We start from the raw sequence: 10,394 nt of genomic DNA on the forward strand, positions 1-10,394 counted from the left end.
GTGCCCCACGCGCGGACACGCCTGTCCCGCGGGGCGGGGGAGTTCCGGCTTTTCGGAGCCGGCGGGGACCAGCGCTGGCATTTTCGCCTCTCAAACGTCGGGGCCCCTCGGGGGTGGGGGGGGCGAGGCGGACCCAGGGCACCCCACGGTCCCCACCGCCCGGGGGGAGCAGCCCCCCCCGGTCTGCGCTGCGGCCTCTCCGGAGCGGGGTGCGGGGGGGGGTTCCGTGGGCCCGGGCGGGCAGGGAACCCCGCCGGTAAACCCGCGCCGCCCGCCCCCCCCCGCAGCGGGGCTGCGGGCACCCCGGGCCGGCCGGTCCCCCCTCCCGCCGCCCCCCCGCAGCCCGGGGCGGGGGCACGGCGGCCTGTGCCCGCCTCGGCGTCCCCGGGCCCTGCGCGGAGCCGGGGGGGCGGGAGGGGCAGGGGATAAGCAGATGCTGTGGCTAAGGCCCGGGGAGGGGGGGAAGGACCCCGATCGCTGCGAACCCCCGGGGCTTGACGGCCGTAGGATGCTCATCTCCCTCCCGCATTCATCCCCACCACCACATGTCACTCGGGGCCGCAGTCAAAGGGGAGCGGTCCCCTGACGGCAGCCCACAGCTGTCGCCTTCCCGGGCGGCGGAGCGGGGCCGCCCGCGCCGCCCCGGCCCCTCCGCTCCGCATGAGAAGCGGCCCATATGCGGGGGGCCCGGGCGGGGCTGCCGGGGCTCTATTGATCCCCGCAAGCGGCGGCAAAGCAAAGCAACAGCTGGGCGGGGAGGGCAGGGACGCGGAGCGCCGCGGAGAGCCCTGCGCGCCCCGGGGCGCGGCCCCGACGGGGCGGTGATGGGCGGCTCCGGACCGGCGCGGGGGGCACGGGGAGAGCGGGGCGGGGGGGGGAGCAAATCGCGGAGGCAGCCCCGGGGTTTTTAAACACCCGCAGGAGCGCCGAGGCCATGCCGAGGCCCGGGGACAGTCCCGGGAGCCGCCCCGCGGGCTCTCCCGGCCCGGGCAGGCCCCGCACGCCCCGCCGCAGCGGCGGGCAGGGCGCGGAGCCGCAGCTCAGCGCCGCGGCACCGGGGGGGGAGAATTTTCCTGCCTTCGTTTTCCTTTTTATTTTCCAGTGTCTCCCTCCCCCACTTTGTTTCGTTTTGTTTTTGTTTTTGTTTTCCTCAAGGAGGAGGAAAACAGACGGGAAAGAGAGCGCGGACGGTGGGTAAGGGCGCGGGGAGGCGGGGGGGATGCTGCGCGCTCCGGGGGGGCCTTCCGCCACCCCCCGCGCCCGGGGCAGCCCTGGCCGCGGAAGGTGCGCGCCCGGCCCGCCGTCCTGCGCGTAACCCGTGGGCAGGCTCAGGCCGTTTCATCCGCCGATCCCCTCCTCACTCCCCGCCGGCAGACCAGCCAGCCCGCGGGGAAGGCGAGCGCGGGGGCTCCGCCGCCGAGGGGCCGGGGGGGGGGCCCGGGGCCCGGCCCGCGTCTGCCGGGCGGCGACACCTCCCCCGGGGCGGCGGCTCCCGCCGGGCAGCGGAGCGGGAAGGAGAGCGAGCAATCACGTCCCTCCCGACCGCCCCGGCCGCCGACCGGGCCCCTGGAAGGCAAAAGCAAATGCGGGTTTATTCGCCATCGGGCCCAGACGGGCGCTGCCAGCGCCGGCAACGGAATCACCGCGACGCTACCGGCGCCGTCCCTCTGCCCGCGGCGGCCGGACGGCACCGGGGCCCGCCGCCCCCTCCCCGCCGGCGCGGGCACGTCGGAGCGCCCCGGGCCGCGGTGCCGGCCCGCCCGCACCTTTTCTCCCGGGAGGCGCGAGCCGTCGCGGGTTTTCCCTCGGCGAGGCGCCCCGCCCCGCCCCGCGGGAGGCTCCGCGCCCCCCGCCCTCGGGGCCCGCCGTTTGCCGTGGGGGAAACCGCGCTAAACCGGGAACTCGTTCGACGCCGCTTCCCAGCGAGCCGCCCCGCTGGCCGGCGGCGGGAGCCGGCCGGTGGGTCCCTATAACGGATGCGTGACCCTGCGGGGGTGCCAGACCCCAGCGAGCGGCCCCCCTCCCGCCCGCGCACCGACACACCTACCCGCTGCAGCGCGCTCCCGGGCCTCCGAGCAGGGCGCGCCGCGGCCGGGCCCGAGCGGCAGCGGGCCGGCCCTCCCGCCCTGCCTCCGCCGTGCGGTGCGGCGCGGGCCGGGTGCGGGCGGAGGCGGCCGGCGGCGCCCCGGCGGCTCTATAAAGGGGCGCGGACGCCCCGTCCGGCGGCGGCGCGGCGGGCGCGGGGGGGGCGGGCGGGGGGGGCGGCGGCGGCGGCGGCGGCGATTGGCCGGGGCGAGCGGTGACGTCTGCGCGCGGTGCATAAGGCTGCGGCCGCGGGGCTGCCGGGAACATGCAGTGCGCCCTGCGCTGCCGGGACGGCGCGGGCAGCGCCGCTCTCCCTGCCCTCCCCTCCCTCCGCTCCCGGCCCGGCCCGGCCCGGCCCGCCGCCGCGGGAGGCGGAACAAAAGCCGGCAGCGCCGGGCGATGCCGCGCCGGCTCGGCGGGGACGCGGCCGGCCGCCGCGGGTAGCGCGCAGGGCGGTGCGCGGGGGTAGGTAGGAGCCGGGCGCGACGGTGCCGCCGAGACGTCGAGGGAGAGAGCGAGCGGGCGAGCGAGGACGGAGCCAGGAGCTGCGGAGCGTCTCCCACCCCCCCTCCCGCGTAAGGACGGCGGCCCGCTCCGCGGCGCGTAGGGCCATGTCGCCGCGGCAGCAGCCCGAGCCCTTCTGACCGCTGTCGGGTCTCCATGTCTCCTTTTGTTATTTATTATTATTTTTTTTTCCTCCTTTGATTTCTCTTTGGGAAAAGCACTTTGACTCCTGACTGCTCTACCTCAGACCTGAGAAAAACTCATCACGCTCGCTTTTTGGCGTTTGTTTTGGTTTTTTTGTTTTTAATTTTTTTTTTAATTTTTATGAGCGCCGATCTTTATAGTCGTTGTTGTTTTATTGTTACTATTATTATTATCATTGTTGCTGTCGTGGTTGGTAGCGGCCGGGATTCTGCGGTTGTGTGGAAGCGCTGGTCTCCCCGGGCAGTGGGTGGTTTCTCCTGTGTATCCCTCCTAGGACACTCGAACGAAGATTTTCTTCTTCCTCCCTTTCTTTTTTTCTCCTCCTTCACTTCTCCAAGGCTTTTAAAACAAACACACACACACACACACAAAAAAAGCAAATCTACGCCGGTGTTGTCGTCTTTTTAAAATTTTTTGTCGTTGTTTTTATTTTTAATTATTGTTTTTTTTCGCTTGACATCTGGGAAACCAGTACCCCCCACTCTCAGAAATAACCAAAGACAATGGTTCACTGTGCAGGCTGCAAAAGGCCAATCTTGGACCGGTTTTTGTTGAATGTACTGGACAGGGCTTGGCATGTGAAGTGTGTTCAGTGCTGTGAATGTAAATGCAATTTGACAGAGAAATGCTTTTCGCGAGAAGGCAAGCTTTACTGCAAAAACGACTTCTTTCGGTAAGTACCGGACCCCCCCGCCCGCAGCCGTAGCTCCTTTGCATCCATTTTTCATCTCCCTTTTCCCCTTTAGTTTTTGTTTTCCCCCGTTGTTCAGTGGGACCCACAAACGCCTCTTTCCCCCCCAAAACCCCCGAAACCGTTATTGCTCCTCCAGGTGATCTCCCGGGGCGGGCGGGGGTCGGGCCCGGGACGGGGGTCCCCGGGCGCCCCGTCGGGGCCCGCAGGGCGAGGCCCGGCCGCTCTCCGCGGGCACCGGCCGCGCTCCAGTTCCCCGAAGTTCCCTCGAAACTCTCCACCGGCGGAGTGGGAGCGGGGACGGGGCGGGCCGGGCCCCGCTGCGGCTGGGCGGGCGGGCGGGCGGGCGCCGTCCCGGGCCCGGTGCCGCGGAGCGGGGGCGGCCCCGCCGCCGCTGCAGCGGCACTTGCCGGGGCTTTCCGCGGCCCTGAGCGCAGCGCTCCGCGGGCCGGGGCCCGGCGTTGTTCCCGGCGCGCCCGGAGCCCGGTGCCGCCCCGGCGGACAAGGCCCGGTGCGGCGGCGGTGCGCGGCCCGGCGGGCCCAGCGCCTCCCGTCCAACCGAGCCGAGGCCGCCCCGGAGGGCAGCGACCCGCCCCACCCCCGGCGGGTTGATGGAGAGGGGAGCGGGTACCCACACCGCTCGCCGCCGCTTCCCCCGCGCATCCCGGCGGGGCCCCGGCCCGCAGTAGATCCCGGGCTCGGTGCGGGCCGCCTGTGCCCCCGGGCCCCGCCGCCCCGGCCCGCACGCACACCGGCGGTAACGGCAAAGACCGGCTCGGGGCCGGGACGGCCGCGGAGCTCCGCAGCGCACCGGCACACCGCACGGCCCGGGCCCGCCGCTCTGCTGCCGCTCCTCCCCGGGCCCGGGAGCCCCGCGGAGCGGCCGCGGCCGCAGCGCCGGAGGCACCGAGCCGGTACCGGCAGCTCCTCCGGCCGGTGCGCGGCCGTGCCCCGTTCGCAGCATAGAAGAATTTCTGCTTAACGATTCTCAGCGTCGCTAATCAGCGTGTCAGGGCGCGGAGGGGAAGCCCTGCAGCACGCAGCCCCGGGGGCCAGTTAATCCCTCGGCACCGCATCCTCTGCCCAGAGCGGGTCTCTTCGCTGTTGTTGTTTTAAAGATACCATTCCAGGCACTCGCCCGTTAGGAAAGGGGGAGGCCGTGCAGGGATGCTTTCTTCCATTTCACCCCATTTGGCACGGCCACGCGGCGCAGCTCGGCGGGGCAGGGCGCGGGGCCGCGGAGGGTGCGCTCGCCCGTCGGGGCCGGGCTGCGGGCCGCTCCCGGCGGGTCCCGGGGCTCGGGCGGGCGCTGCTGACCCGCTGCCCGGTCTCTCTCCGCAGGTGTTTCGGGACCAAGTGCGCGGGCTGCGCCCAGGGCATCTCCCCCAGCGACCTGGTCCGCAGGGCGCGGAGCAAAGTGTTCCACTTGAACTGTTTTACGTGTATGATGTGTAACAAGCAACTCTCCACCGGCGAGGAGCTCTACATCATAGACGAGAACAAGTTTGTCTGCAAAGAAGATTACCTAAATAACAGCAATACTGCCAAAGAAAACAGCCTGCATTCAGGTGAGGAGCGCGGCCGGGGCGATGCGGGGCGGGGATGCGCTCAGCCCCGGCTTCTCCGCGGGGTGAGAGCCGGTCTCCGTCTCGTCTCCCTTCTTTCTCCTCTCGTCTCCCCTTCTTTCTCCCCTTTTTTTTGTCCTCTCGTCTCCCCTTTTTTTTGTCCTCTCGTCTCCCCTTTTTTTTGTCCTCTCGTCTCCCCTTTTTTTCTCCTCTCGCCTTCTCGTCTCCCCTTTTTTTCTCCTCTCGCCTTCTCGTCTCCCCTTTTTTCTCCTCTCGCCTTCTCGTCTCCCCGTCTCCTCTCCTCTCGCCTTCTCTTGCCTCCTCCTCTCCTCTCTCCTTCTCTTGCCTTCTCCTCTCCCGTCTCCTCTCCTCTCTCCTTCTCTTGCCTTCTCCTCTCCCGTCTCCTCTCCTCTCCCCGGTCGCGCCGCGGCCCGTCCCCGCCGTCGCTATTTCCCCCCCGGCCGCCCCGGGCTGCGCCGTGACCCGCTTTGCTCTCGCCCAGCCACCACCGGCAGTGACCCCAGCCTGTCCCCCGACTCCCAAGACCCCTCCCAGGACGACGCCAAGGACTCGGAAAGCGCCAACGTGTCCGACAAGGAGACGGGCAGCAACGAGAACGACGACCAGAACCTGGGGGCCAAGCGGCGGGGACCCCGCACCACCATCAAAGCCAAACAGCTAGAGACTCTGAAAGCCGCCTTCGCGGCCACCCCCAAACCCACCCGGCACATCAGGGAGCAGCTGGCGCAGGAGACCGGCCTCAACATGCGGGTCATCCAGGTACCGCGGCCCCCCCGGGGCGCCGGGCAGCGGGCAGGGCCCCGCACGCTCCGGGGGATGCGGGGGGACGGGCGGTGCGGGGCCGGGGAAAGCCCCGCCGGCGCGTTCCGTCGTTCTTACCGTGGCGGCCCGGCCCCCCCCCCCCCCAGCCCCGGCGCGGAGCTGCCGGTGGCTTCTAGAAAGTCCTGACGAAGCTGTAAATGGCGTCGGAATTAACCACCATAAATGCGAGGGGCTAATGGATAAATAAGAATGACAACGCGCTGGAATTATTAAAAGGTTTATAAACCCGCAGCGCCGGGGGTAATGGGGGGTTAAAGGACCATTACAGACGAGGTTAGATTGGAGAGTCTCAGTGTGAGGGTAATTAGGAGTAATCTTGTCAGGGTAATAAGAATTAACTCAATCATTCTTGACCGGCGGGGAGCGCCGGCCGCCGTCACGCGTGGGCTCGGCCCCGGTGCCGGGGAGGGGGAGCGCGGCGCGGGGCGCACCGGATCGGGGCCGCTCCCCCCCGAACGAAGGCGACCGCGGGGGGACGGGGGATCGTCCCGGGAGGCGCGGGGCGGCGGCGGGTGCCGGGCTCCCCTGCGCGGGCCACGCAGGACCGCGGCTCCCGTGACCGGCGCCTCTCCCGCCGCCCGCGCAGGTCTGGTTCCAGAACCGGCGCTCCAAGGAGCGGCGCATGAAGCAGCTGAGCGCGCTGGGCGCCCGCCGGCACGCCTTCTTCCGCAGCCCGCGCAGGATGCGGCCGCTGGTGGACCGGCTGGAGCCCGGGGAGCTCATCCCCAACGGGCCCTTCTCCTTCTACGGAGGTGGGTAACGCGCTCCCCCCGCGGCCCCTCGCCTTCCTGCGCCCGCGGGCGCCCCGCCCGTGCCGTGCCCGCACCCCCGCGGGGACACCCGCCCGCTCGCCGGGCTCCTCGCTCGGCACCGGCGCCGTCTCGCCGTGCCGCGGCCGTCCGAGCCGGGGCGGGGGGGCTGCGGCGGGGTCGGGCCCGCGCCCCGGGGGACGCGGCCGGGCGGCTTCCTCGGCCCTGGGAGCCCGGCGGGGGGTGGCTCCCCGGGGGCCGCTGCTGCCGCGCGGGGCCGTTTGTGCCCGGTGCCGGCCGGGGGCTCTGCTGGAGGGGGGCCGCGGGAGCCAGCCGGGGCCCGGCCAGGCCCTTAGCACGACTGGGCTCAGCGAGCTGCGGGTGAGATTTGGAGGCACCCCCCCCCCCGCCGCACCGCCGTCGCAGCGCGCTCCCGGGTCTTCCCCCCTCGGTTCCCTCGGCTGCGTGTTACCTTCTCTCTGTCTCTCCTCGTCCACCAGATTATCAAAGCGAGTATTACGGCCCTGGAAGCAATTACGATTTCTTCCCGCAAGGACCTCCCTCATCTCAAGCTCAGACGCCGGTGGATCTCCCCTTCGTGCCCTCCTCGGGGCCGTCAGGCACTCCCCTGGGGGCCATGGATCACCCCCTGCCCGGACATCACCCCTCCAGCGAGGCCCAGCGCTTCACTGACATCATGTCGCACCCCCCCGGAGACTCGCCCAGCCCCGAACCCAACCTGCCCGGGTCCCTGCACTCCATGTCGGCCGAAGTTTTTGGCCCCAGTCCTCCGTTTTCCTCGATATCCGTCAACGGTGGTGCTAACTATGGCAATCACTTGTCACATCCACCAGAAATGAATGAAGCGGCTGTGTGGTAGCTTTAAAACAAACTGGGTCTAAGTAAGTGATGGTCATCTAGTCTGCTTATTGTTATGGTGTACAGAAATGAATAAATATAACATCTCTCCTGCCCTAAGACAGTAGGACCTTGGGAACGAACTGAATCCAGACGGCTCCAAGGCAAGCTTGGCTCTAGACCAGGACAATCTTCATGGTATGGTTGTATCAAAGAAGCAAGGGGACTTTTTTGTACCATTGGCAAAGGAACTGGTGAAGCTGTACAGTAAAGTGCTGCCGTGCCGTAGGATGGCGTAAGTTTGATGACCCGGTTGGATGTCATCCTAAGAGCCACAATCCTTAGAAACTTCTCATTTAAAAAAAGTAATGATTGAATGAAGGAAAGGTCAAAGAAAAGGGGAAAAAAAAAAAAAAGCTTCAAGAACTCTAGCGTTCCCGGTTAAGGATGGTTCTGGCATTCTGAATTTGTTTGTTCATTTTTGTCTCTCAGAAAGTTCGACAAGGAGAAACTCTTTTTAGCTTCAGCCATTTCAGCCTGCTGACTATCAGGTGGGACAACTTTCTTTTTTCCTTTGTTTTTCTTTGGTTTTCCAAGATAGCAAACACTAAATGTTAAGCCCTCAGCACCAACTCTTCTACCTTCACAAAGCTCCACGTGCAAAACCTCCTCCTCATAGCAAAGGTCACCGCCCAGACCTCTATCGAGAATGACTTGAAAAAAAAACAAAGAGAAAGTGTTCTACCTTCACAGAGAGAGAAAAGCTAAACAAAAAGACTCTATTGAACTAAAAACAGTCAACTGTTTACGTCTAATGTTAAATTCAGGAGTTCAATGTTTTACTAATAAATCCTGTTTTAGAACCTCTTGTTCAAAAGCAAAATATTTTGAGCAACCAACCAAAATAGTTCCTTTTCTTTTCTGTAGCTGTTATCACAGATTGCAGGGCTTGTGGTTCACTGTGCTAGTTTGTAAAAGGTGTTGTTTACAGAAGGCAAAGAAAAAAACCCACGAAACCCAGACAGTTGCCAAATAAAGTAAATATATAGCACAAATACTGTAAGGTGCTTTGCACCAGCAACCCCAGAAGGTGTTTAAAAAGTGTTACAAGGTTAAAAAAAAAAAAAAGACAAACAAAAAACAAACATCTTTGCTAATTTTTAGTCCTGTTGAACATTCATGGAATTGTTAATATGACTTATATAGACCCACACAGGTTTTATTTTTGTGTCTTTAAAATAAAAGTCCAAAATATTTAAATTTTATGGTCAAATATGCAGTCAACAGCTGCTACTTTTTTCTTTATATATTAAATTTCTCATATGTCTTTTATTGTTCTAATAAACCTAAGCTTGTGTGACCTCCAGTGCATATTAGACCATTCACTGTATGAAAGAAAACATGTTGGATAAAATTTGTGCGTTTTTAATAAAATTAGAAAATCTGATGTTTAGATAACTTGTGTTTCATTTGATGTTTTAAGCATTTTTTAAATGGCTTCTCTGGAGTGGAAGAGCCCTGAGAGAGAACGCGCGGCTCTGCGGTCACCCCGCAGAGCTCGCTGGCGCGGGCGGACGCCCGAGCCTGGCTGCGGGTGCCGAGCGCGGCCGGAGCAGCTCCAGCCCTTCCTTCCAGCTGCGGCCGCAGCTGCCCGGGTCCAGCCCGCGTGTTACGCTGTACGCTCCAGTTCAAAATTGGAAGCTAATCAGGTTGTTAAATAGCTTAACCTGCTCCTGGTCTGTGCTAAGAGAAAATGCTTATTTTATGCATAAACAAGAACGTATTGCAAACGTAAAAAAACTTGCAAAGAGACGGCGTTTAATTGATCCATTTTTAGTTCAATTAATTCTCTAAAAGTAATTTTTTTTTTTCTCCTAATTGGATGGTTTTGAACACACCATAACCTCAATGCAATGAAAGTAATTTTAATCCTTTTTTAGAGCTGATACAAAGTCAATTGTTTAACAGCGTTTGGTATACGTGAAATTCTCTGAAGGGCAGCGGGTGAGAATATTTTGCTTTGCACTAGACACAGACTCGTTTTCTTGGAGAAAAAGGAAACAAAAAAATCCTGGAACCTTGTGAAATGACAGATTTAACGTTTTAATTATAATTGATTGCAGAATCCCAAATACTCAGTTCTTCAAAGGCAAAAGTCTCACTGATCCCGAGAGGACTTTAACCTGGGTTAGAAGCAAAGAATTAGGTTCGGTTCCGAAAAGTCACTGGTTTCAATGGTTTCCACCTGCTGAGCTAATAGAATGGAATGAACTATAATTGCGCATTTTCCTTCGTCTCTCAACTAATCGTGACTCTGGCTGGCTTCTTTTTTGTTTTACGCAGACACAGAAATTTATGCTAAAACACAGACTTCTGCGTTCCCAGCGATTCAAGTATTTATCTCTCTGGACTGAGGGGGAAAAAAAAATAATCAAAATGCTTTTAAGTTGTATGATTTGTAATTTTCAATGGTGATTTTTTTATTTTGTTCACAACCTCGTTTCTGTGCCCAGCAGAGGGGCTGCCTAGATGAAGCAATAGTTCACTTTAAACACAAAATGTCTTATAGAATAATATAAAGATAAAAACTATCTGCAAGGGATCTGTTAGTGTTTCTAAAAAAAAAATTCGTGCTTTATTAAATACGGGGGAGACTTCTTAAACTCACGGACTCCGTGTCTAACTCATTTATCTGTCTTTTGTATTGTTGCCATGTTTTGTTGCTCTGTTTTGCATTTATATAAGCAAAGTAATGGGTGACCTATTTATTACAAACTTTTACTTCTCTGGGCAAGTGCTATTGATAAATACTGCTCTTTGCGCTCCTGGTCTATGCTGCTGTTTTATTGCGGAATCAATTATTTTAAATGAGAATTTCACCAAATAGGCTTATTT

The 10,394-nt window shown here is 61.4% G+C and overlaps 1 protein-coding gene across 1 annotated transcript; it reads left to right on the forward strand.

Annotated features, from left to right (window-relative positions):
- Positions 1 to 3,296: 3,296 nt before the first annotated feature.
- Positions 3,297 to 7,521, forward strand: LHX1 (LIM homeobox 1). The gene is made up of 5 exons (XM_059829409.1): positions 3,297 to 3,466; positions 4,826 to 5,052; positions 5,552 to 5,829; positions 6,479 to 6,644; positions 7,142 to 7,521. The coding sequence occupies exons 1-5, from the start codon at positions 3,297 to 3,299 to the stop codon at positions 7,519 to 7,521; spliced, it is 1,221 nt and encodes a 406-aa protein (XP_059685392.1).
- The last annotated feature ends 2,873 nt before the right edge of the window (positions 7,522 to 10,394 follow it).

This window comes from Gavia stellata, chromosome 25 (genome assembly GCF_030936135.1).
Source record: "Gavia stellata isolate bGavSte3 chromosome 25, bGavSte3.hap2, whole genome shotgun sequence".
Classification (NCBI taxonomy): domain Eukaryota; kingdom Metazoa; phylum Chordata; class Aves; order Gaviiformes; family Gaviidae; genus Gavia; species Gavia stellata.